The sequence below is a fragment of the Guillardia theta genome (assembly GCF_000315625.1).
Source record: "Guillardia theta CCMP2712 unplaced genomic scaffold GUITHscaffold_38, whole genome shotgun sequence".
NCBI classification, from domain to species: Eukaryota; class Cryptophyceae; order Pyrenomonadales; family Geminigeraceae; genus Guillardia; species Guillardia theta.
The window spans coordinates 57532-82239 of NW_005434636.1; the positions used below are offsets into that span (position 1 = coordinate 57532).

Consider the following 24708-nt stretch of genomic DNA (forward strand, 5'->3'; position numbering starts at 1 on the left):
CCCTCCCTCCCTCCCTCCCCCCCTCCCTCTCTCGCTCGCTTTGGTCTTGTGAAATCCTCTGCAGGTAGTCGCATCCTTCAATGTTTCAACGGGTTCACCTCGCCCTCGTGTCGCATCTTGTGGAACTTGTCGCTTTTTTATATGAGCCGAAATATTCGACCACCCCTCCTCACACATAGCAAAGAAGGGGTGATAGGAGCAGACAGTAGCTGGAGGGAGCAGGGAGCAGGGAGCAGGGAGCAGGGAGCAGGGAGCAGGGAGCAGGGAGCAGGGAGCAGGGAGCAGGGAGCAGGGAGCAGGGAGCAGGGAGCAGGGAGCAGGGAGCAGGGAGCTAGGTGAAGTCTTGATCAAGGAAACTGAAGCTCTGCAGCGAGGATTGCAATCTCCTGCAGCGAGGATCGAAATCTTGACCGCATTCTGAGCAATTATGGACATTCTTTCCTTCATTTAAAATGGGCACACTCCATCCTTCAGTTATCTCCTCTTCATTTCATTCTAGCCAACAAGCAGCCGGTTTGCTACCTCTCACCCTCCTTCTCTAGCCATTGTGTTGATCTTGATCTGACTTGTTTGTCCTGCTGTTCCCTTCAGGTTCATTGGTGAAGGAGGCAGCTGCTTCAACTCTGAGAGCACTATATGCTCGACATGATATGAAAGTTTTGCTGCTCTGACAACTTGGCGCGATGGAGCTCCTAAGGTCGACCTTCGCAGGTTCGTGGCCATGGCGCAGGATCGGTCAGCATGTCTGCCATGACAGGCTCGCAGATCTGTCCTGCGCTGTTTCAATGATGCCCCGGGTTGTGCGAGATCGCAAGGAGGCAGAGCTTATCATGCACGTGCAGCAGGTGCCTTGACTTGCGAGCAGTCGCTCAGTATGAACTCGCTCCTTGCAGGGGATTCAGACGCTGGCGATGATCGAGGAGAAGTTGGAGGCGATCTTTGCGCAGAGAAACGTGATGAGCAGGACGTTGGAGGTTGTGGAGGCATATGACAAGGACCAAGCTCTCACCAGCGTCTCTCCCCTACTCAACAAGACGGCAAGATGATGATTTGTTTCATCAAGACTTTCTATTCATGACACGTGAAGCAGATTCTTGTCCTTGAGCGCCAATGCCTTTTGCTACTTGAGAAGCATTCTGCCGTGAGGAAAGGAATCAAACTGAGCTCGCAGGAGATGGAAAAGGTGCTTGATCTTCATCTTTGTCATTTTGAAAGGCAGGGCAGTATGCGTTCTTGAATGAAAGGTTGGCGTTGGAACTGAACTTCTTTGTTCGATCTGCTGCCGAGGACAAGATGTAAGTTGCATTACCGTGATCTGTGAGATGAGAGTTTGTGAGGTGAGAGAGTGATCTTTTGACATTCACAGCTCGATAGTTGTCATGTCTTGCTAATGCTACTTGGTTATCTCTCCTCACCTCAATGGGCGCAGGTGCATGTCAATCATTGAGAAGCGGATCTCGCAGACAGTCCAGCAGTTTGTGCAGTCGGTGGACAACTCTTATGAGAGCGAGGAGGCAACAGGAGGAAGCAAACGGTGAGGAATGAGTCAAGAGCGAGCGAATTGTTCAGAAAAAGGAGAGCTGAGCGAGGGGGAGGAAGAGGAGGAAGAAGAAGATGAAAAGAGGGATGAGGTGGTAGTGGTGGTGGGAGGATGGGAAGAGGAGAAGGAGAAGCAGGAAGCGATGGATGCTGGGGAAGGGAGAATGTTGCTAACGAGGATGGTGGCGAAACAGGAAAGAATGCGGACGCCAAGAGGACGTTTCTCTTCTCGATGTTTCATCAGCAGGGATGGCAGGAAGTCAAAAGATTGCGCAGGCAACAAGCGTAACTGCCGATGTGAGGAACTTTTATTGCTCGCTAGAAGATGAAGATTACAGCAGGAGGACGGCAGGGCTGGAGGAGAGAAAGATGCGGCAGCGGAGGAGGAGGGCAACTTTCAAGAGGCCAGCAAACGAACACACCAGCACCGAGGAGCATCGACTGTACAGCAAGACGCCGTCAGATCAGTTGCTACTGAGGAACATGCTGGTATCACCCTCTACCCCAGATGCGACCCATCCTCCTCCTCTCCTTCCCTTCCTCCTCTCCTTTCCTTCCTCCTCTCCTGTCCTCCATCCTTCTCATCTGCACTGTTCTGCTCCTGTCCTCCCTTCCTCTCATGCTCATCATGAAATGGTGGCAGATGCTCCAGCCAAGAGGCCAGTGGACGAGGAGCTGGATTTCTCATCCCCATCCCCGCAGAAGAAGACGAGGAGCAGCTACGACCTCCGCACTCCCTCGCACGCTCTCCTCCCCTTCGCTACCCCCCAGTCAAACGTCGGATCCAGTGACTGCTCCTCCGCAAAGAGCAGCTCAATCCACTGCGCCCAGAAGGTAAACTTAATCGCATTCCTGCCCCTTCCTCCCCCTCCTCCTCGTCCTTGTCGTTCCCTTCGTCTTTGTCTTCCTCTTCGTCTTCTCCTTCCCTTCTCCCTCCTTCTCGCTGTCATTGTGATCGCAACCTCCTCTTGCGTCCCTGACGCCCTGCAGAGCACAAGCACTCCGATGAACTTCGAGGCCTCCAGCGGCGAGCATGACGTTTCCGGCAGTGCCTCCAGCAGCTTCCCGAGCCAGGAGATGAGCTGCCCCCAGGTACGCAAGGGAGGATGGAGAGGGAGAGGGAGAGGAGGAAGTGAAGAAGGTTCACGCACGCGACAGCCCTCATTCTCTCCATGTGCCGAGGAGAAGGTTGAAGAAAACTGCAAGGGGGAGGAGGCAATGGAGCAGTCACTGGCAAGGGAGACGAGCGAGCAAGCGGACCATGTGCTGCAAGAGGAACAGGGAAGGGAAGGGAAGGAGGAGGAGCAGGAGCAGGAGGAGGAGGAGGGTTCCTCTCCGAAGCCTTTCTCACAGCTGTAGAGCCCGCAGCTCGAGGAAGACTCTTTCCCATTCTTGCAGGTAGGTGCGGCGATGAAGCTCCGCCAACTTCCTCACCTGCTCCTTGTGGCGGGAAAAGTCAACAGTTCTCAGCTTGTCAACGAGGTCCTCCCAGCTGGAGAAGAAGATGAGCGAGGCCGCGTGATAGCTGTCGTACTCGTATGCGAACATGATGGTCTCCTGACTCAACGTGCTCTTGAGCTTCGGGCACCTCCACCTCCCGCTCTGCTCTATCCTAGCTCTGTGCTCCTGTACATCCCACTTGGTGTCCCACCAGAAGGCAGGATCGACGCTGAGCTGCAGGAGGAAGTCAGGGGTAGGCACCAGCATCGCCACACCGGCGCCGAGGAGCTGGTGAAAGGAGGTGGACATGTAGTTCTGAGGGATCCTGACCATGGCCTTGAACCTCGCGGCCTCCTCTGCCCCGTTGTACCTCCCATTGTACACGCGGAACCCGTTGGAGCGGAGGAAGGAAGAGACGCCGAAGTTCATCTCGTTGTTCATGAACGCAACGTTTCCTCCCTCCTCCTTGCATGTTCCTCCGACGACTCCCCGGTCAGGCACCAGCACTGTGTCTTCCACGTTCACCTCGCGCTCCTCCTCGTTGTGCAAGGCGTACACTCCCGGAGGGAGCAGGAAGGCAGTCCCGCCAGCCCTGAGCTCGCTCTCCTCTCCCTCCTCCTTCCAGGGTCGCTGATTGCCGACGCCAGGAGGATAGATCACTTCAGCATGCGACCAGTCGATGCCGCGCCAGTGCTGAGCGTACCAGCTCTCGAAGAGGTTGCTTGCTACCAGCCTGACGTTGGGTCGACGTGTCAGCTCCCGCATGAGCTGGTAGAAATCCTCGTCCGGGAAGTAGGAGGTTGCCATCTCCTCCTGCGCGAGCTGGAAATCGATGTCCTGGTTGGAGAAGTCAAAACGATTACAGACGTAGAGGAGGATGGGCTTTCTCCAGCGGTCGCCCTCGAGGAAGGGACGGGCCATGGGGGTCGTGTCGGAGACCAGGACCATGTCAAAGGTCTGGAAGAAGATCCGGTATGTCTCCCACACCAGCTCTGCCCTCCTCCTGTTCACGTTGTAGTTGAGCCCCGAGCTCTCCGAGTCCAAGTTGACGCCGTCGTTGAAGTCAAACGTCTCTAGGTACACGCAGGGGAAGCGGTGGAAGATGCCGGCGATCTCAGAGGACAAGCCGCTATGGCGGGTGACATGGAGGATGCGGGTGGACATGTTGCTGCCCGCACACCTGATGCTCTTCTCCTTTTCTCCTCCACAAGATGATACTGTTGGTACTTCCCGCCATGCGCATCGGCTGTCAGAAGTAGAGGAGCGCGGAGATCTTGGAGCAATGCACACGCCAACGAGAGTGACGAGCGGGGAGGTGGAGGGGAAAGATGCCTGGCAGAGAGCACGGTCGCCGACAGGCCGGCATGTGCAGAGGGAAGCGAAGGATACCGACCTGCCATTCTCGAGCTCGTCCTTGGTCAACAGAAAGTAGTCGAGCTGCTGGCAAGTCTTGTAAAACCTTGCCTCCTCCTCCTCCCTCCTCACAGTGAAGTTGACAAAGACGTAGTCGAGACCCTCTAGCTCACATCGTTGTAGGTGGAGCTCAAGGCCCGAGCTTTTTGCGCCGCAGGTTGGAGGGGACGAGGAGGGATTTGTTCCAGGGAGGAGGAAGAGAAAGAGGAGGAGGGCTGGAAGCATGCATGAGACAGCAGAGGTCAGAGAAACCTCTGAGGGGGAGGAGGAGGACAAGCAAGCGCGGGCAGGGGTCACACAGCAAAGAAAGGGGACGCAATGGGAGTAGGGAAAAGGGGGATCAGGAATAAAATGGAAAAATCAAGGAGGATGGGGAGGGAGGAGAAAGATACAGGGGCAGCATCTGCCGCGAGGTAGCACAAGAGATTGGGGAGGAAGTCCCGGCCTGTGCGATCCTTGATCTTGTACAGGACATGGCGATACAAGCTTGCATGTTGCGTTAACAGAACCCTGAGCACTCGGCAAACGTTGCGAATGATGGAATAGCAGACATACATTGCATAACAACTTAAACATAACAAGGTGAAAAATTAAACATTCAACACATCCTGCGGCGTCTTCACACTGATCGACCGTTCTCCACATACGACCAGGACACGAGCCGGTGTCATTCAAGGAACGACTGGAGCAGATCGGTGCTGTCCCCTCCACCCTTCATCTCGGGCAGGACGATATCATCCTCCTTCAGCGCCTTCGCTTGCAAGCAGACAGGATAGTTGATAGCACCATCGTCAAGATCCAACGAGTCGTCTTCAAGTCCATCAAGCTCGCTGCACGCATCTGTAGATGAAAACAACTTGCCAAACTGTTCCCTTTCGCCCTCCCCTTCCGGAAAGCAGAATCTGCCCTGACTCCCGGCTGCTGCTCCTCCTTCGACTTCCTTGTAAGACCCTCCTCCTACCTCCTGCTCCTCCATATCTGAGCAGCACGTGGAGGCGACGGTACTTCTGTCCGACATGTCCTGATCCTTCGCAACCACAAGCCCCTCGCTGTCCTCGTCCTCTGAAACTTGCTCCTCCGTTCCGCTCTCGTCCAAGACGTTCAGTCGATACAGGAAGGGGTTTCCTGCCCCTCCCTTGCCGATCCGATGTATCCTCCTGGAGCTAACCAACCGGCGAAGCGCCTTGCCTGTCCCAGTGTTATCGCCAATGAAGGAGCGGATGACTTTCTCTGTGACGAGCTCCTGGTGGAGCTTGAAGAAGCTGATGATCCTGTCCTCTACTCTCTTCAGCCGCATCTCCACCACTGGATCCTTCAACCCCTCTCGCAGTGCTTCAGAGGGAGATCTGACGACCTTGTACAAGAAAGGTTCGCTGGACCCTCCCTTTCCCATCCTCTCCACCACAGATAGTGCCATCAAGCGCCTTAGAATCTCTCGCGTGTATCGATTGTCGCCAACAGCTGACAAGATTTGTCGCTCAGTGACAGGCTGATCCCCGATCGCCCGGAGTATGTCTTCTTGCTTGTTGGATGACTTGTTCTTGGACGAATCTTCCACTGGTAGGAATGGTTTTGGATTCTTTGCAACATTCAAATTCTTTGCAACATTCGGATTCTCAGCCACTTGCGACTTGGGCAGTAGCAATCTCTTCTTGTTCAATCTTTGTGGGCGACTAGGCATGGCAACTAAGACAATCGGGATCAAACTTGTTGAAACCAATGTCTGCCCATGGACCGATGAAAGACTTGTGGGGAATTACCACTCAAAACCGAAGATTGTCTCCAAATCGACCAATGTTCCGTAGGAAACTAAATGGGAAATGTTCCTAGCAAGAAAGTTACTCTCACCAAGAGAACAAAATGGAGATGAAGGTGTGCAAGGCTACAGAACAAACTGTAGAGGCAGAAGGCCGGAAAGGAGGGTACAGGAAAAGAAGCGACGGTCAAGATAAAGATAGAGAAGTAGAAGGAGCGTACACTCAGATATTCATAACGGGTCAAAGACAATCAAGGAATGACAAGAGACGTAGCAGATGAAAAATCACAATCAGTTGTGCGATTGATTGGTCGTGACGGTCGTCAAGTCATGACAACGAAGGGTCGTGAAAGACAAGACTAGATCATTGCAAGAGGGTGATGATCGATCATCGTTGATAAGAGAAGAGACCGAAGGACAACAGAAGGGGAGCACAGAGGCTGGAAGAGGGATCTGGGAACATCGGAGCAGGGTGTATCTAAGGGAAGGCGGGAAGCGAGGGGAGGGTAGTTGGAGAGGGTTTCGGATTTCAGTTGAGCCGTTACGTCTGGTTATCACCGTTTCGGTTGACGTTACACTTCCGTTAAGATTGTCCGGTCCCCATCCGGCGATTTCCTCAGCAGAATTAGAACACATCCTGCGAAACTCTCGTTAATAATATGACCCTACCCCTTCAAACGAGCAAATCAACTTTTTGTGGATGTAGCTGTCAACTACCCATCAAATCCACTTTCAGACTACCCCTCCTTTCAGCTTTAATCGCTGTACCGGACCACCTCAGAATTGGGACCCATAAAAAAGAAAACGCGGTCTCCATCCATCGGTGGCATGCTCGAAATGTTGCGCGGCACATGCTTGCTATGGATGGCACCCCCGCATTCATCCTCCTCCTCCTCCCTTCATCTTCCGCAGAACATGAGTCCTCTCTGTTATGTTTGTTCCTTGGGTCCTTGTTCCCTTGCAATTTTCTCTTTCTGAACCTCTTCCCTTGTATTTCCAATGATTTGGCGGGGCTTTTCGATTTATCTTGTGTCACGTCGTCCTGTGCATCGGTTCATCTCTTCTTATTCATACAATCCTAGTCTGCTTGTCAACCCCTTCGTTTTGAAGCGCGAGATTCCCTGCATATTCCTCTTCCTTGAAACAGCCTTACTCTCCACGTTCAGAAGTTTGATCCCTTCTTCTTGTTTCTCATGACTCGCTTCTGCGTGTAAATTCAAACACTCATTTTCATCATTTGCAGGTTTTTTCAAGCATGATGACGATCGCGTGGCCTTACTTGGTTTGGTCCCAAGCTTCACCATTGGTTCTTTTAGCTTTCATACTCTTCACTTCATGTGTTGCATACTTCGTTTTGCGAATTTGGTCGTCAGAAACAACGCGCTTGATCGACAAAGATAATAAGGATAAAGCTGCAGATCATCGTCGAGCACCTGTGGTTGAAACTAGAGTGAAATCGAGCGAAGGGGGATCAAGGAGAACGTCAACGGACGGGCGGCGAGGCTCAAGTTTTGGGCCCAACGTGGATCCTGTGATGGCGTTAGAGATCAAGTCTTTGCGGGAGTCGATGCTGCATGCGCAGGCGACGGGGGACAAGGAACTTGAGTGCATGTCCTCGATTATTCTTGCAGAGAAGTGTCTTTCCGTCTCGGAGTTGGAGCGTGCTATTCGTTCCGGTATGCAGGCGCTAGAAGTGGCTAGGTCCGCGCAGGATCGATCGATGGAAGGAAGAGCGAATGAGATTCTTGCGCGGATACACTTGCAGTTGCACCAGATCGATCATGCGTCGAAGTACGCGAACCAGGCTCTAAACATCTCCAAGGCGATACAGAACAAGAAGCTGGAGGGAGAGGCCTGTGCCATTCTTGTCCACTGCCTTCTGCATTGCTCAGAGTCAAACAAGAATCAGCATGGCGAGAGAAGGGTTGTGAGACCTCCTTCGTTCAATCAACTCGCCGCTCCTCCAGCCCGACAGCGCCATTCGCTCACTTCCAACAGTGATCGGTTTCAGAAGAGCAGCACGAATGCTCGAATCCTGCGGCAAGCGAAGATTGAGGAGAACATCTCAAGAGCGTTGAGCCACTCGAATGAGATTGACGCTTTCAATAGCGAAATGTCAAACAACGGTCCTAATTGCAACTTGTTTGTTCGCAGGAGTTCATTCTGAGGGCTACTATGATTTTCTGCTGGCCGCGCCCCCTGGCTCCGAGCTTCTTTTCAAGTCACGCATGTGCGCTTTGTAGATACTGATGGTTATTCCTTATTCTTTTCAATCAAGCAAGTTTTAATTCAAACCCGTTGCCCGGAGAAGCCGTCACTCCGACAGTGGGGGCCCGCGGTGCACCAGGCCCGGCCTCGCCGGGGTCGGTCCGGAGTCCCGCCCCCGGCCGCCCGCCGGCGCGGCCCGCCGGCTGCGTCACACGGTTGAGTAGAACCCAGCTCTTATATACAACTGTTTTATAAATTTAGATATATATCTTCTGAGCAGCCTCAGATATGATTTGTACGTATGCTATTTTACATTATAATATGGTACAGATGGGTAGGAGAAAACTGCATACGTCTTCAAAAGCTAAATTCATTTAAAAGTACATAAAATCCCTATTGTATCCTGATTTGTACTACCAGTTGTGAAAATGAATTATATTATTATATACTTTGTGGTGTTTTTACTCCCTTGTAGGGGTAAAGGCAGTGAAAGGGGGGTGGGGTCATATGAGCTAATTATGGGTGGGTCAACACAGATACAGGGTAGGGTGCTAGGGTTGTAGTTCAAAGAAAGTGAGACGTAGAGGACACATGGGGTACTGGTGGAACCACATGGGGTAGTGATAGACCCCTTAGTAGGCCTCCATTTTTGTGGCCACGGTGAGGTGGGGGTGGGTTGAAAAACAATTGTATGGTGGGGTAGTGTTTTTCATGAGGTAGGGTGCCATTGGAAGTCTTGACTGGTACACAACTACCCTACCCCCTCATCCCATCTCTACACTGTGTCATGCTGAAATTTTTTAGATCGGGAGCCGTTAGTGCGCTGGAGGGTAGGGTAGGAGCAGATTCAAGGAAATTGTGGGGGTGGGTGAATCCAAATGGAAAAAGGCCATGGAATCGAGGAATCGTGGGACATGAGGTAGGGTGGTCCAGATGGTCCATCTGGCAGTACCCCTAAGAATATCAGGAGATTTTGCTATTACGAGTGATGTGGGGTCATGAAAGTAGGGTTGAGTTGCACAGGTAGGGTACTATGGGGGGGGGGGGGGTCATTGGTACATGAGTTGGGGTGGGATGTGCTTGTTGGGACATTGTGTAAAGACACAGGGGTACCTGGGGTGGGTTATTACTCGATGATCAAGGGGGTAGTGTATTGAAATGAATTGGGTATGAGAGTCAATGATCTGGACATGTCAGGGGGTAGGGTAGGGTAGGGTAGTAAGAGGCGGCGCGGTTGCGTTTTGTAATGTTTGGGCAGTGAGTGTGGACGGAGAGGACATGGAGGATGAGTCCGAGAGAGGAGGAAAAACATGAGAATGAAACAACGCAAACATACCAAAATTTCCTTGAGTTCGTTCCTTGGGGAGTTTTGGGAGAATAGGGCAGTTGCAGGACACACAAGCGCTGGATGCAGTACCAGTTTAGCAACCAGGTGGCGACAGCGTTTAAGTGAAATGCACAGCTATGAGGCTCAAGCGAGAAGTTTTCCAAGGCGTTTTAGCTATTATCAACTCAACTTTGGTGTATTCGGAGCCTTCGTCTGATTTCTACTGATAGTGCATTGCTGGGAAACCATGTGGTGGTCAATGCATGTGATGAACAGTTACTGAGGGGGTTTAGCAAGGGTTTCTTCTCTTCTTTGGAGTATTTGCGAGCGGCTTTGTCCACTTTAGCTACCCATGTGTCTGTAGTCAATCGAAAAACAATTATGCATGCTGTAGAATGTAGGTTTGAAACCTGGAATACGTCGTCATGTATTCTTGTCTAACTTGCACCGGCAGGAATATCAAGTGTTGCATAGAGCCTACATTTTTAAATCCGGTTCAGCTTGCATGATTGGACTTGGCCTCCGAGATCCTCTCATTACAACAGCTACTGGGTTTGTGTGCTAGCGATGACATTAACTTCGTCTGCAATGGAGTGGCCTAAGAGAAACGAAGAAGCCTTTCAACGGGGGAAGAGGGTCATAAATCCTGAAAAATTAGTCCCCATGAATGACTTTGCCAGTGCAGGTCTTGCAATCTTTGGAATGCGATGCACTCAGTTTCAGTTCGGATGACCTTTTACACCTTACCCTGGAGATTTTCCTTGAAGTAAGCTTTTTGTATTGACAAAGTCTTGCGTATTTGTGACCAAAGCTTTCTATCAATCATTGTATCATCTCTTCATTAACACCCCCGTGCAGCAAGAATTCCCGAAGAAAGTTAATGTTTCCGAGGAGAAATTGAAGAAATTCATCCTGTGAGATTGTTCGATCGGTGCTCTCGAAGTCGTGACCAGTAGCAAATCAGCTGTGTTCGTTCTTGCATGTTCGACAATCCTTATCACAACTGGTTTCATGCCTTCGATGTTACCCAGGTCGAACTGCTCTTCAGAATCATTGTTGAGAACTGAACTGGTTCCATCTTGTCAGACTGTTTACTGCATGTCTCTCACCGGCGAGACATACAAGACCCTGACTGATGTAGAGTATTTCGCCCTGATCGTGTCGGCACTTTGCCACGACTTGGAGCACCCTGGAGTCAACAATCCGTAATAGCGATTTTTGTGCCTTCTTTTGATGCGCTGATACCTGTCTGGTTCAGATTTCTTGTTTCTTCGCGTTCCGATCTTGCTACTTTGTATAACGATCGTTCGGTACTGGAGAACCACCATTGCTGCAGAGCCTTTCAGGCAGATTTTGTTGATAGGCTATTGTTATGTAGTGATCATCATTCTGCAGCTTATGTTACATTCTGAGATTCAACTGTTATCCGAATTCACAAATGCGCAATACATCGCTTTTAGGTACCTCACTGACGATTCTTTGCTTCACGTAACTCTTTACTTGCAGAGCTGTTGTGTTGAACAATATCTTGGCAACGGATATGGCAAGGTAAATGCATGAAATGTGATTTGATGAAACGCTGACCTCGATCCAGGCATGGAGAGTACACAACAAAGCTGAAACGTCTTACGGATCCCAATACCCCACCTGATGATCGGAAGATGGACAAGCAATTTGAGATGGAGATTATAATTAAGTGCGCAGACACGTCGAATGTACTACAAGCTTTTGATTGTCCGATTCTGTTTGTAACGTTGAAATCTTTCAGGTGTTGAAGCCTTTTGATATAGCGAAAAAATGGGCCATGCGCGTGACCGATGAATTCTTCTTGCAAGGTATCGTGTATCCTAGACAGATGTATGCATGGTTGACACAGGAACAGGCGACAAGGAGAAAGCATCTGGAATGCCGCTCACTCCTATGTGCGACAGAACGTCGCAGGTACAAAAGGAGCCACTGAAGTGAGGCATTGACTGACTGCTGCTTGGCAGGGGAGAGTTGCTCTGCAGAAGGGTTTTGTTGATTTTGTTATCGGGCCGTACTACAAACTCGTTGCAGCGGCATTTCCCAACCTCACCCCGGTTTGATCAAGATGAGATCATTCAGCTATCGTGACATGCATTCATACAGGTTTTCAGTCTCCTCACAGACAACCGCAAAGCATGGAACAACTACGATGACAAGACCTTAGCAGATGAACTCGGAGACATGTACTGAGATTGTGATTGTCTTTTTCTCGCGCAAGGAATCCTCGGCTGTCTTCATGCGGGGAAAGCGAGACACTGCTCTTCATGGAAAAGAGAGTTTGGAAGAGACAGCAGCGGATTATAGTAAGAATAGTCAAACTGAAGTAAATAATGGCGATGGGTCCAGGCGTGCATCACGAGATGATCCGTTTGATCATGTCGCTGTCACCTCGCATACATGTTGCATCTGATTCACACGCGCTCTGCTTGATCGTCTTGAAGATGTCAAGTCAGCTAGCGGCAGTTCGCCAGATAATGTCATGGCGCATTATCGAGGGTGCGGACGAAGCAGGATGAACCTCCGAGGCAGGGGAGGCATCGGAAGAATCCTCTAGGTGGAGCATCGTCCGACGTCCCGCCAGTTGCCCCCATCACGCTCCTCCTAGCGGCATCCTCCTGCGCCTGCAAGGTTTGTCTGCGATCAGCCTCATAGGCTTCCAGGAGGAGCTTGATGGCAGGAGAGTGAAGGGCTTCTGCCATCGTCATAGCGGTTTGCTTGCTGCTAGTTTGCAAGGAAGGATCAGCTCGGTGCTTGAGCAACAGGTCGACGAACTCGACTTGGTCGTTCTCAACAGCCATGTGGAGAGCTGTCTTTCCTTGCTCGTGCTCGATGACCTGATTCACCTCGAACTCGCCTGATAGCAGCAAGTGGTGCATGCTGATCAGGTTTGAGTCCAACATGTGCTGTATCACTTGCTGTTTCAGTCTCGCTCGCTCAGCGTCGCCCTGCGCTGCTTCGGTTCCGCTTTCTTGCTCGTCTCCTCGTGTCACTGCAAGCGCCACCATGCTCCGCGGGTTCCCGACCAGCAGAGCATCGATGACGTGGACAGCAAGGTCCCACGTGCTCATCCCGTCGACCGCGTGGATCAAGTCGCCGACCTGCAGCAGGCCGCTCTTGCCCGCTGCCTCCTGGGAGAGAAGTGAGAGATGAGAGCTGAGGGCTGAGGGAGCAGGGAGAGGAGCAGGGAGCTGTGCTGGGACAGACCTGAGGATGGACGGAGACGACGTGAGCAGGGCCGTTGGGCTGAGGCTTGGAAATGGAGATACCGAGACCGACTCTCTCTGTCGCCTGCCCCTCGTTCCTCAGCACGATGATGGTACGAGGCGCTTCTCCTCCTTCCTGACCCTGCGGCTCGTGGGCAAGAAGCGACTGCGAGGAAGAGACGTCAGCCCTCGCATCCTTGGGACGAGGATGCGAGTCTGTTTGCGGCTTGTCAGTGAAGGGAGACTTGGCACGAGGAGGGAGCAGAGGAGCATCGGGAAGGGCTGGGCTGCTGGGGGTTCTGCTATGGATGTTGCTGAAGAACTCTGAGAGGGTTGTGGTCGTATTGGTGGACTCGGAGCGATCGGTCGTTGGGGTGATGACGGGGAGGGAGGAGTCCGGGTCATGCCCAGAGTCGTCCCAGATGTTGCTCAGGTTGTGTTGCTCCACCTCTCCCCCACCTGGGTCGCGTCAAACACTTTGACAACCGTCGGACGTCAACAACCCATGTCCGTCGAGGAGGCTCCGAGCTGCTGGAAGATAGCGTCGAGCGAATTCTCCTTGCCGTGCGCTGTCTGCTCCCGCCAGAGGGGAACATCTGCCAAGGGCACCAGCTCTTCTTCCTGCTTTCCTGGGATGTGGTCTTGTTTGCAACCTCGTCAAGAATGCAAGAGGAAGAAGGAAGAGGAGAGAAGAGACAAGAGGCAGCAGGAAGAATGTAGAAGGAAGGAGTGAGGAGGAAGGAGAAAGGAAGAGAAGGAGACAGAGGAAGAGAAGGGGGAATGGTTTACCTGGCAATGAGAAATTTGGATCTCTGGCATTGAAGAGATGAACATTCCTAAAAGGAAAGTAGCCGCAGCTCTTTCGCAGGAGGGAGAGATCTCCTGGGAACCTCATCGTTCTTGTCTCATGATTTCCTATCTGCAAACAATACTGAGCTCCGCTCGTCGTGTTCGTCGCCTTCAATCACCTTCACCCCGAAGATCCAATCCATCCCTTGAGATTTGAAATCGTGAAAGGAGACGTCCAAGACTTCGTCCTTGGATATCGAGAGCTGACCTGGGGGGTGGAGGTCTCTAGGAGGGAGGGAAGGGAGGAGGAGGCAAACCTTTGTTGTGCGCCTTCCACGTCTCAACACATCTCGCCTTCATCTCAGAGCCGAAGATCCACGTCCTGCCCTCATCCTCGTCAGCTTGCTGGCCTCGCATCCCCTTCAGTCTCACTGGGCCGGGAGCACGCAGCTCTCGAGCATGGCGAGCTTGACAGCGGTCAGCAGCAGCAGAGAAAGAAGCTGACAGACCCGAGCGACAAAGTCGGAGGGGCAGGCGGGCAGATCCTCCGACTCGGACGCTTTCGATTCGTCACTTGATCCAGGGGAAGCTGCGAGACGCCATGAGGGAGAAATGGGAGAGGAAAGCGATAAAAAATGAGATGAGATGAGATGAGATGAGATGAGATGAGATGAGATGAGATGAGATGAGACGAGACGAGATGAGATGAGACGAAGGAAAAAACGAGGAGAGGGGAGAATAGAGGAGAACAGAAGAGGAGAGAAGAGGAGAGAAGAGGAGCGGAGACAGATAAGATAAAATGAGAGATGTGAGAGAAGAGAAGAAAGGAAAAAAACAGATGTGGGATTGAACAAGAGAGGAGCGAAGAGAGGAGACCGAGGGAAGAGGAATAATCTGTTTCTTGCAAGGAGCTTCTTGTGAAGACTTTTTTGACCGGTACTCCCTTCTCTCTACTTTTCTCCTCAGGGAATTGCTGCAAAGTTTTCGTCATCTGACCCATCAGCTCGCATCAGAGGTACCTGAAGCATCAGCAGCCCCTTGCGCACGCCCTCTGCCTCGTCCTGATCGCCTCTCAGCGACATCGCCACAAGCTCCAGCTGGTCCTCCATGACTGCAGGGCAAGTAAGAACCTGTCAGCTGCTCCTTTCCTGCCGCATCCCTCCGACCTGTCTCTTCCCCTCGCGATGCTGGCGCTCTGCATGGAACCATTTCAGTTGTTCCTCTCCTCGATAGAAGCTCTACCTGTTCGCTTCCTCCTCCTCAGCTCTCCCTCTCTTCACCTCCACGCTAGTGAAGTCGATGGCTCTCACGTTCCCTTGCACAGTCTCTCTCCTCGCCACCCTCAGTCTTGGCGCCTCCTCCTCAGGCTCTGCAGGCTGAGATTAGCGAGGAGAAGGAAGGAGCAGGGCGGACCTCTCTCCCTCATGATCGAGCTCTTCTCCACACTGCTGCTTCCCGCTCGTCTCGTTCCCCCGAGCACTGGAGGAGAGAAGGAAGGTTCAGCAGGAGGCAGGGAGGGCCTCGAGGACGGCAGCGACTTTGAGAGCGACGGGGGAGGAAGAAAGGGCTCGGGAGGAGGGAGGCCGCTGGATGGATGGCGGTAGCCAGAGAGAGATCTGAGCTTGTCCATGCTGCTGCTGTTGGAGTAGCGAGAAGAAAACTCAAGAGGAGGAGAAGGTCTATCAAGACGAGGGGCTCGATGCCATGAAGGCTGTGGATCCACATGGAACTGAGATGGTGGATGATTGGAGGAGGAGGAGGAGAGAGGAGAAGGTCGTTGGTGAGCTGGAGCATTGTTCTGCATCCTTGCTCTCAGCTGGTCGATCGTGCTCACCGCCATTGTGTGCGGCTTCGAGAGGTTCTGGCCCGTTGACTTTTACGGCAGGACCAAGAGCGACATGGTTAGGAGCAGGAGAAGAACTCAGAGCCTTGTGGTTCAACAGAGAGGCCGACTGTGCGACAAGTTGGATCTTGAAAGGCTCGTCATGCAGACTCTTCAAGCACCTGAAAGTAGAGTCAGTCAACACTGCCAAATCTACTCATCTGTCTCTGGTCATGTACTAGTTGTCTCTCTGCTTTTTGCTACCTGCTCCTGCTCCTGCTCCTGCTCCTGCTCCTGCTCCTGCTCCTGCTCCCGCTCCTTCTGCTCCTGCTCCTGCTCCTGCTCCTCCTCCCCCTCCTCCTCCCCCTCCTGCTCCTTTTCCTTTTCCTTTTCCTTCTTCTTCTTCTCCTCCTTTTCCTCCTTTTCCTCCTTTTCCTCCTTCTCCTCCTTTTCCTCCTTCTCCTTTTGCTTCTTCTTCTCCTTCCCCTCCTTCTCCTCCTCCTTCTCCTTCTTCTTCTTCTCCTTCTCCTCCTCCTTCTCCTCCTCCTTCTCCTCCTTCTCCTTCCCCTTCTTCTGCTTCCTCTTCTTCTCCCCTTCCCTCTGATCTCATATTTCTGCTATCGTCATTTTCGAAGCCCAGCTTCCGGACCTACCTTTTCAGAACTTTTTACACGCCTGCAACACGCCTTCTCACCAAGTTCCGAGTTCAAAACTCAGTCAAGTTTCAACTTTCAAACTTCATCCGGCACTCAACTTCATAGTCTACTGATCCGATCAGATCGGTCTCCCAGCACCAGTCATCATCCATTAGAGACATGAAACTTCATTAATCTCTTACAAACTTGAGACAACAATATGTATCACTCAAAAACGTAAGATGACTTGATTTATCATATGTTATCCAACAGCTAATGATTCGCACTTGGGAAAGAGAGGGAGGATTTCGGTCGCTTGCTCTGAGGAGTCTCCGCGTCCTCCTGGCAAGAAAATCATTACTATCATCGCCACCACAACCACCACCATTTCACATAATCATAATCACCATCACGAATCATCATCATTACCATCACGAATCATCATCATTACCATCACGAATCATCATCATTACCATCGCGAATCATCATCATCACCATCACAACAGCTTCGTTCAACACTTACCTCGACCATATGGCGAGCATCTCTCTTTGGCGTATTTTTGCAGCCATTTTCATCACCCACAGAAATAGACGTCGAGAGATTTTGAAGAGACTTAAGATCTCTTATCTTCTTTTCCTCCTGCACAATCTTGGTGCAGTGTCCTTTGATCTCCTGCCGGCAAACATCACAAATCACAAATCACTTTCACACTTGTCTCACTGACCTGCAGCAGATTCTCCATCGACTCCGCTGCCTTGTACTCGTGCTTGAGCGCCTGCTGCGTCCTCGATCTCCAGTCGTTCGCGACTCCCAGCACGTTTCTTGTCGTGTCATCCACTCGCCTTCCGATGATTCTCGTCCCATCCCACGTCAGCACGTCATTGGGCGCGTCAAGTCCCACAGCCAGCTCGCCTCTAGCAGCACGATAGCTGGAGGCCTTCTCTTGCTCGTCAAACACCACGAGCCTGTCGAAGAAACGACGAGCAAGACTGCTCAGACCCGCCACCTCTGCCGTCGGCCGCACGAACTTGCTCGCCCTCCCCAGGGCTCCCGGGACCTCCTGTGCTTCAAGCCCCTCTTCATTGAGCCCCTCCAGGCACAGGGCGCGCATGGTGACGTCGTTGGGTCGGCGCGCAACCTTGTCAAGGAAGTCGTTCATGCGGCTCCTGGAAGCGAAGACGAGGGTGGAGAGCTCGAAGCCGAAGGCTGTCGACATGGCGGTCTGAAGCTCCAACGCTCGCCTGTCATCGATGAGAAAGAGGGAGGCAACACAGCCAAGACAGTTGCTGCTGCTCTCGCGAGGAACGTTTGCCTCGTGCTTGCAGGAGGGAAAGACTGTCCTGTTGATGCGACTCGTCTCCTCCTCGTTGTGTTGCATGCAGCCTTGTGCGACTGAGATCCACTCCTCACACAAGCTGACGCGTTGATTTACGTCCTCCATGTTGTTCAACTTGCGGGAGAATTCCTGGATTCGATTAGACAAGAAGCTGTTGAGAGGCATCTTCTGCAAGCAACCAGCAATCTTGTGCTTGCAGCTGGCGATCTCGTTCTCACTCTCTGAGATCTCTTTCTCTCTGTTCCTTGCCTCCTCTTCTTCCTGCGCGACTCCAGCGTCCACATCAGGCATGTCGCTGTCTGTTGCCGTGTCGTTGAAGTACAAGTTGACCGGCTTGCCGCAAGTCGTCATAGCAAGATCGAAGTTGCTCTCGGCGTTGAAGTTGACATTGCATAGCAATGGGTGGCCTCCCTCCGGCTCTCCAACTGGGATGAGCTTGAACCTTGACCGCAATCTGGAGGAGGAGGAAGAGAGTTGGATGGGGTCTGCCTCAATCGCGAAGTATTCCTCTTCCAATACGCTCAAGGTGATGGTCATCTTCCAGTCAGCACCATCATGGAATGATGTCAGGTTGCCATTCCCGTCGACTGCCTGGGCATTGAAGGTGAACTCATTGCTCCTGTCCCCGCCCACAAGTTTGATTTCCGTGATGCTGAACGAAGCCACTGGACCTGGACGACAAAGTTACAAAGATGCGAGCTGCAACAGATGCGTCATGATGGAAGGAGGCGATGACGAAGAAGGGTCGGTCATGTTGTATGGAGAAGGGCGAGAGGAGGAGCCGTTACCTGGTTCAACTTTGAGCTTCAATTTGTTCGACTGGTGTTGCTCGGTTGACGAGTTGCAGGGTCTGCTATCCTTGAACTCCGCCTTCACATCCATCCACCCCACCTTGTCCAGGAAGAACTTGCACTCGAGCTGCTTGCCATCGAACTTCCCGAAGGTAGTCGCCACCTCCTCCTTCCTCCGAGAGCCGAACATGCAGAGTTTCACGTCCGGAATTTCGGAGTTGGGGTCTTTCAAAGGCTTCCCGTCCTCCGTGTGGAAAATTATCCGAGCAGTGAACTCAGCGTCGAGCTTTCCTGACTCACGTTTTGCAAGCTTCTGCGTTCTTTCATCAACTTGCAACTCAAGTTGCTTGACTGTGTTGCCAGCAACAGCGATGACGCGCAACTCAAGAGGTTTCAAAATCTTGACATTCATCGACTCGACTTGTACCGTCATGTTGTGTTTGCCTTTGGGCAAGGGAGGAAGGTGCGTCAGTCTGAATGCTACCTCTCTTCCTTCCTCTCTCCATTTCTCCAAGGCTGGGAGTTCTCGTTTCCCGATGTTTGCCTTGACAACTGTATCCCAGGCGTCAGACAGGTTGTTCTGTAGTCTGTCTATCAGTTTGAAACGGATGTCACAAGCGTATTCAGCGTTGTAGGGGATTTCTAGTGGAAACAGGTCGGAGGTATGGTAGTCCTTGTCCACGACGATGGAATATGGCTTTCCAACCTTGAGATCGACGTTGTGCTCTAGAGCTCGAAGGAGAAAGCACTTGTCACTTCGAGAGGCCGGCCTGATTGTCATCTCCATCATCAGCTTGCCCGTGGTTGCTTTGCATTCGATGACGACGTTCTTCAGCACGAAATGAGAATTGTGCAAGGCAAAGTTGCCTTGACCTCCGTCGAGGATCTCTTCAAGATTGTTGTTCCAAAACTTGACCTCGATCTCCTGCCGGGCGTCTGTCTCGAACTTGAGTCGAGATGTTTGGAAATCGAACTCAAACTGCCTCAGGTTGTCGAACTGATTCCCGTTGCGATCGCAGACGGTACCGAGGAGAGTGAAGGGCTCTCCCACTACGATGGGCTTGTTTCCTTCTACTTCAAGCTTCAGCCTTGCCGGGTCCTCTCGCCGAACTTTCACCTTGAAGGACAACTGCCTCTCAGTCTGACCATACTTCACAGTCAGTTTGTATTCATCGTCTTTCTTCGCTAAGATCTGCGGGAGTTGCAATGTTGTCATATGTCCGGGCTTAAAGTTCAAAACTTGTTGTTGGCTCCAGTTACATCTGACTTGAACTTTCACGTCGCCAGAGCATGGCAGCAGCGCCTCGTCGCAAGCCTTGAGGTGGAGGTCCGCTATGGCAGCATCATGCTCTGCTTCAATCGTCTCTCTGTCCTCCCCCCCTGGCAGATGGAGAAGTTGCAAGGCGAGCCGCTTCGCTTGAGAGCCATCGAGACTCTCCGGTGAAGCAGCTGGTCTCGACTGTGCGAGAAGACGTCCAATGACGCTCCAAGTTGTCGAGGACAGTCGTCGCATGGCGCGAAGTAGACGCTGTCGCTCAAAGCCCTGGGGTCAAGACTGTCCTTGAGGGATTCGTGAAGTACGAAGATTCTCCTGTGGAGGCTCATGGGGTCCAAGACCTCGCTAGCATCGGGCAAGGGCAAGAGGAGACGGGAGCTGTCTGAACGCTTGAAGTACTTGATGCGCCAAGTGTTCCCCCCTTGCTCCTTGCAGACTGACTCTATCCTACCAGGATGGTACTCATTTCTCCCTGTTTTTAACTTGAAAAGAACTTCCACCCAGTCCCCAACGCAGAAGAATCCATGAAAAGGGTTGAGAAAGCCGATGGGTTTGAGCTGCTTGGCGATCAATTCGTTCCACGTCTCCTCCAGCTCAACTCCTGACTCATCTCTGTTTCTCTTTGTGAGATCCCAACTTCTGACAACACTGCACCTTGTTGCCTCTTTCTGACCTGATTCAGGGCTCAAGAAGTACAAACTCTGAACTTGCTTGTCTGTCTGGAAGGTGTGCTTTCCGTGATTCACCTTGCCGCTGATGAAACAATCAGCAAAGTGGAGGTCAGCGCTCGTGAGGTACAGGATGGCATCATCAACCCTCGTACACCTGTTCCCGAAACCATCCTGAACAACGCAGGTCAGCTCGGGGAGGACAGAGCGATTGATAAGCTCCAGCCCTTCGCTCTGCTCTACCTGCAGAGATTGCGCGGCTCCATGGCTGATCTCAATGTTGAAATGTGTCTCCTTACCCTCCCCGTCGTCCCTCATCACGACCAGTTTCGCTGAGAACCTTCCGCATTTCTCGCTTTCCACCCTCACGATCTTCATCTGCATCGCGTATCCCTCGAACGTATGCTCGACGTCAAGCTTGACAAGACCCGATGCAACCTCAATCTTGGGCTTGTGCGAGACCTTTGGCGGGATGGTGTTCTTGTACTCATCGTACAAGGTGACTTTGAACGAAGATTCCTTGCCATGCTCCATCTTCACAAGATCTCTGTCTTCCAATTGCAACTCAACGTCCTTCACATCTCCTGGGTGAATTGTGAAGCGAAAAGGATCGCAAATGAGCGGGTTGCTGCTGTCCTGCTGCTGTACTGCGCGAACTGTGTACTGCCCAGCTTTTTGCAAGAAGTCGGCATCGGGAAGGAAGGGACTAAAGGTGTATCTGAGCTTGAACCTCTGGTCTTCTCCTCCCTCTGGCGTCACTATCAGGTCGCATTCTGGTTCGACGGTGATGGACTTTCCTAGGTGGTTGAGGCATTTGAGCTGAAACGGAGAAGTGCTATCACCAGCTGTGAACTTCTTGCTCGCATTGACAAATTGAACTCTGTGTACGATAGAGCACTTGTTCTTCTCCTTGCGAGCTTCAAAGTCCTCATCACTCAGTCGTTTCATGGACCAATCAGGGATCTCAAAGCGTTGGTCTTCCTCCAAACGATTGTTCTTCTCGAGGACGCGGCAAACAACTTTGCCCTTGCAACCTTCATGATCATTGGTTGCCTTGAGAAACTTTACCACCTGCCCAACTTTAACGTTTTTAGGCTGCTTGGATCTTTTAAATTCATCTCCTTCAGACAGCTCAATGTAATCCCCAATCTTGTACTCATTACCACAATAATTGATCTTCTGATGCACAAACATCCCTTCTTTTTCACAGTACGTTGGCTCGTCTTCGAAGGTCAACTCGTCATCATACTTGCGGTGGCACAACCTCAACCACAGATGGTATGCATTGACAAGTTTGGTGTCGTTGAGAGCTTTGCGCAATTGGTCCAGGTAAGAATCTTGGCCATTCACGTTGTCGCTCAAACTAGTTTTGTTGGATTTGGGTTCGATACCTCTGTCGAGGAAGAGGATGCCAAATGTTCTCTTGAGGCATTTTACAGGAACCTTGCTCTCTGCTAAGTCCTTCTTCATAAATTCTGGCATGAATTGATCTGCTAGCAGCAACCTCCCCATCCAGAAAACCAGAAACCTTCTGTCCTCTCCAGACGAGTGTCCAAAGAACCGATCAACGTATTGAATGGTTTCCTTGTTGTCCTTGTTTGGGAAGTAAAAGAGCGCTCCCATCGCAATCGATCCACCCTCTTGCTGATCCACATTGCCTTTCTCCAGCTCTATGTGTATGGGAAAGCAATCCACGGCCGCGTCGCTCAGCAGCGTGTTCAGACAGGAAATGCTTTTTGACAGCGAAGCCTCCACTTCCTGTCTCAGTCCAGTCGCATCAGGATAGATCAGCTTGCAGCTGATATTCAAGCGAGGAGAAGTTTTCGCCCTCTTGCAACCTCGCATGGCCTCTTGCAGCTTGCGCTTGTCATCTTCCATCCTCTTCACTTCAGGTTTCGTGTTCATTCGTATCTTGTTGAGCCCTTCTCTGTGAACGCAAGTATCATCCAACAACTTGAGGATTTTGCGGGCTACAAAGTGATATCCGGGCATCTTGTCACCAAGGAACATGAAGTATATCATTCCAAGATTATTCACGACCTCCTCCCATCCTTGGAGCGTGCTTGACGAGCCTCCGGTTGTGAGCAGCGAAGTTTTGAACTGATCGATGTCGATCTTGCAGTAGCTCTTGCTAATTTCATCATCATCATCATCGATGTATTGCTCAAAGCTCTCTGCTTCCCATTTCTCCTCGTCCCGATCCGTGGTGGAGTGGATCAATGAACTTCCCTTGACCTTACTCGCGATGTTGATGATTATGCCTAGGGAGTGGCCTGCTTTCTTCGATCCGACTCCATACCGTGAGAACATCCCGCAAGTGTACCTATCGAACGTCTTGCACTTGGGATTATATCTGTCTGATACCTCTGCCTTTTCAGATCCATACCGGAGCAATCTTTCCGGATCCTCACAGCCAACTCCATTGTCATGTATGGAGAAAGTTTTATCAATGACGTTGAAACAAATCACAATCGTTTTCTCATCCATTCCATTCCGCATCACCGCTTCGATCGAATTGTCAAGCAATTCAGCGACGGCTGACAGTAGCGAGTAGTCACATGTCGCGCCCTCTTTGAATCGTGGCTTTTCGGGAGCGGTGCTCATTATTCCCATGCAGACATCATTCACTGATGCGAGTAGAGGAAATCAACCCAGGCAGAAAGATCAGAAACCCATGATTGCACCAGTGAAGCTTACCGTCTTGTACGAAACGCAACCTACATTTCCCATTGCTTATACACGAGTTGAGCTCGTCATTGTCCGCCAGCTCCCTCCCACGCCCAGTCGCGGCGCAGAGTTTGAAGCCCTTTAGACAACAAGCATCAGAAAACTTCAAAGCGTATGGATAATTTGTGGAGATTACCTCTTTTCCTGATAGTCCTAACTTCTTGTTCACTTCGGTCAAAATGTCCTGTAAACTCAGAGATGATTTGTATTTCAAAATGAGTGGGCTATCCAAGCCAAATTGTCAGCGAGAATCCACGAGTTTTCATCACTGACCTCGTGATGTTCGGGTTTTTCTCTTTGATTTTCTTAGATGTCAATATTGTCACTTCAATGCTCTTTTTGTCCGTCGGCATACTTTCGTCAAGCAAGAGAAATTCAAGTGGGTTCGCCTCCACCAAGATGCCCGAAAACAGTGAAGCACGTGAGAGAGAGCACAGTGAAGAAAAGGCTAGGAGGGGATTTACAGTCAATCAGTTATCAGAGCAGGGCAACAAGACGAGTTGCAAGTGAACAGACGCGGCAAGGCAGGAGGATGGGGAGAAGTAGCGGTGAGAACCTACGGGAAATACGGCAAGCGAGGTAAGAAAGTGTATCGGTTTTAGTACCAGATGGTTACAACATGTATTGGAACAGTACTCGGAATTTCTAATTATATTATTATTTTGTACCATCAATATGTTGGGCTGAGAATCTGTATTTCCACGAACTCAAAATTGCATCTGAAATATATTCAATCAAGTTTTACATAGGCAAATAACAACTACTTTTAGTATGTCGTCTTTTTATTAGCGTTTAATTCGGTCGCCCAGCCACCTAGCTAACGCACCAGTCCTCAAGAAGTACCCAGAGAAGTACCCTGAGAAGTACCCCTCCTTTTGATATCAAAGTACCCATGCCTCTGGGTCCGACATGAAATGGGTCGGCATGATTCCTGATGGTATCTGGGGCTAAGAAAAAGATGATCGAGGGGGTAGGGGTACTTACCCATACCCTACCAAACAGTATGGAATCTTTTATCCACCCCCACCCTCAGGATATCATGCTTGTCCTAGCTTGTGAAACCTTCTGGTCTGCCAACGCCAACGTTCAACACCACCACAGTCGAGAATTCACCCCACCCCTCCTCTTAACAAGAGTTCGGATGGAAGAAGACGGGGTACTCCTGTCGGGCGATGGGGTCACTGAGACATCTCCAAGAGAGGGACAACGGAGGGGTGGTTCAGATTTTTATAACTAATTCGTACCAGAAAATTGGAGTCTATTGTGGGCTCCTGGGAATGTATGTGATAACTAATAATTCTTGTGGTAATAAATACCTCCAACTGATACACCAATTATGTAACAACACAATTTAATTTGTATATCTAAAACCTTTATAGCCAATCTGGCCATGAATCTTATAATATTTTTGCAGTAGATTACACGTTGGTCGTCGGCATCTAAAGGAAGTTTTGGCGGGAACAGACGCGTGAGAGGAAGAGGGAGAGGGAGGAAACGAGCAGAAAAACAAGGTCAATGGGGGACGGGCTGGCTGGGAACGTGGGGGGAGGAACAATCATGCGAGGATAGGGTACATGGTAAAGACGAGAGCAAAGGACAGATGGTTGGAGGCAAAGGAGGATGAGTGAGGACGTGGGTTACAGATGAGAAGCGTGAGAAAGTTCGTTTCATCAAGTTCGACAATGGAAGTCGCATGGTTGGGGCCTTGAGAGCAAAGAGAAAGTGAAACCGGGAGATCAAAAACGATGTA

General features: G+C 51.1%; 7 protein-coding genes across 7 annotated transcripts; 3 read left to right on the top strand and 4 right to left on the bottom strand.

Moving 5' to 3' along the window:
- Positions 1–683: 683 nt before the first annotated feature.
- GUITHDRAFT_109194 (hypothetical protein) lies at positions 684–1828 on the top strand (the record flags this gene model as incomplete). Its single annotated transcript, XM_005831692.1, has 7 exons — positions 684–711; positions 766–845; positions 894–974; positions 1091–1183; positions 1225–1295; positions 1430–1534; positions 1699–1828. The coding sequence occupies 7 exons, from the start codon at positions 684–686 to the stop codon at positions 1826–1828; spliced, it is 588 nt and encodes a 195-aa protein (XP_005831749.1).
- Positions 1829–2886: 1058 nt separating this feature from the next.
- GUITHDRAFT_109195 (hypothetical protein) lies at positions 2887–4143 on the bottom strand (the record flags this gene model as incomplete). The annotated part of the gene is made up of 1 exon (XM_005831693.1): positions 2887–4143. The coding sequence occupies one exon, from the start codon at positions 4141–4143 to the stop codon at positions 2887–2889; it is 1257 nt and encodes a 418-aa protein (XP_005831750.1).
- A 785-nt stretch (positions 4144–4928) lies between these two features.
- GUITHDRAFT_163442 (hypothetical protein) lies at positions 4929–6398 on the bottom strand. Its single transcript, XM_005831694.1, has one exon. The coding sequence runs from the start codon at positions 6071–6073 to the stop codon at positions 5060–5062; it is 1014 nt and encodes a 337-aa protein (XP_005831751.1). The 5' UTR covers positions 6074–6398; the 3' UTR covers positions 4929–5059.
- Positions 6399–7403: 1005 nt separating this feature from the next.
- On the top strand, positions 7404–8315 carry GUITHDRAFT_109197 (hypothetical protein; the record flags this gene model as incomplete). The annotated part of the gene is made up of 1 exon (XM_005831695.1): positions 7404–8315. One exon carries the CDS (start codon positions 7404–7406, stop codon positions 8313–8315), a length of 912 nt encoding a protein of 303 aa, XP_005831752.1.
- A 1820-nt stretch (positions 8316–10135) lies between these two features.
- On the top strand, positions 10136–12054 carry GUITHDRAFT_152860 (hypothetical protein). The gene is made up of 13 exons (XM_005831696.1): positions 10136–10319; positions 10369–10449; positions 10542–10597; positions 10648–10714; positions 10770–10888; positions 10942–11029; positions 11079–11143; positions 11190–11231; positions 11278–11398; positions 11452–11518; positions 11566–11624; positions 11675–11764; positions 11814–12054. The coding sequence occupies exons 1-13, from the start codon at positions 10272–10274 to the stop codon at positions 11898–11900; spliced, it is 990 nt and encodes a 329-aa protein (XP_005831753.1). The 5' UTR covers positions 10136–10271; the 3' UTR covers positions 11901–12054.
- A 133-nt stretch (positions 12055–12187) lies between these two features.
- On the bottom strand, positions 12188–19503 carry GUITHDRAFT_109199 (hypothetical protein; the record flags this gene model as incomplete). The annotated part of the gene is made up of 16 exons (XM_005831697.1): positions 12188–12838; positions 12915–13372; positions 13417–13509; positions 13703–13832; positions 13882–13970; positions 14020–14084; positions 14135–14291; positions 14657–14675; positions 14722–14813; positions 14869–14897; positions 14945–15071; positions 15537–15654; positions 15789–16124; positions 16683–16832; positions 16885–18167; positions 18285–19503. 16 exons carry the CDS (start codon positions 19501–19503, stop codon positions 12188–12190), a joined length of 5016 nt encoding a protein of 1671 aa, XP_005831754.1.
- Positions 19504–19619: 116 nt separating this feature from the next.
- GUITHDRAFT_109200 (hypothetical protein) lies at positions 19620–23311 on the bottom strand (the record flags this gene model as incomplete). The annotated part of the gene is made up of 4 exons (XM_005831698.1): positions 19620–22858; positions 22929–23037; positions 23095–23182; positions 23232–23311. 4 exons carry the CDS (start codon positions 23309–23311, stop codon positions 19620–19622), a joined length of 3516 nt encoding a protein of 1171 aa, XP_005831755.1.
- Between the last annotated feature and the right edge of the window lie 1397 nt (positions 23312–24708).

Excerpts from the sequence above, each read along its gene's own strand:
- GUITHDRAFT_163442 (XM_005831694.1), bottom strand. The coding sequence starts at position 6,073 with ATGCCTAGTCGCCCACAAAGATTGAACAAGAAGAGATTGCTACTGCCC.
- GUITHDRAFT_152860 (XM_005831696.1), top strand. The coding sequence starts at position 10,272 with ATGGAGTGGCCTAAGAGAAACGAAGAAGCCTTTCAACGGGGGAAGAGG. Across the intron at positions 11,519-11,565 it reads CGATGAATTCTTCTTGCAAG|GCGACAAGGAGAAAGCATCT; the intron begins GTATCGTGTATC and ends ACACAGGAACAG. Across the intron at positions 11,625-11,674 it reads TGTGCGACAGAACGTCGCAG|GGGAGAGTTGCTCTGCAGAA; the intron begins GTACAAAAGGAG and ends GCTGCTTGGCAG.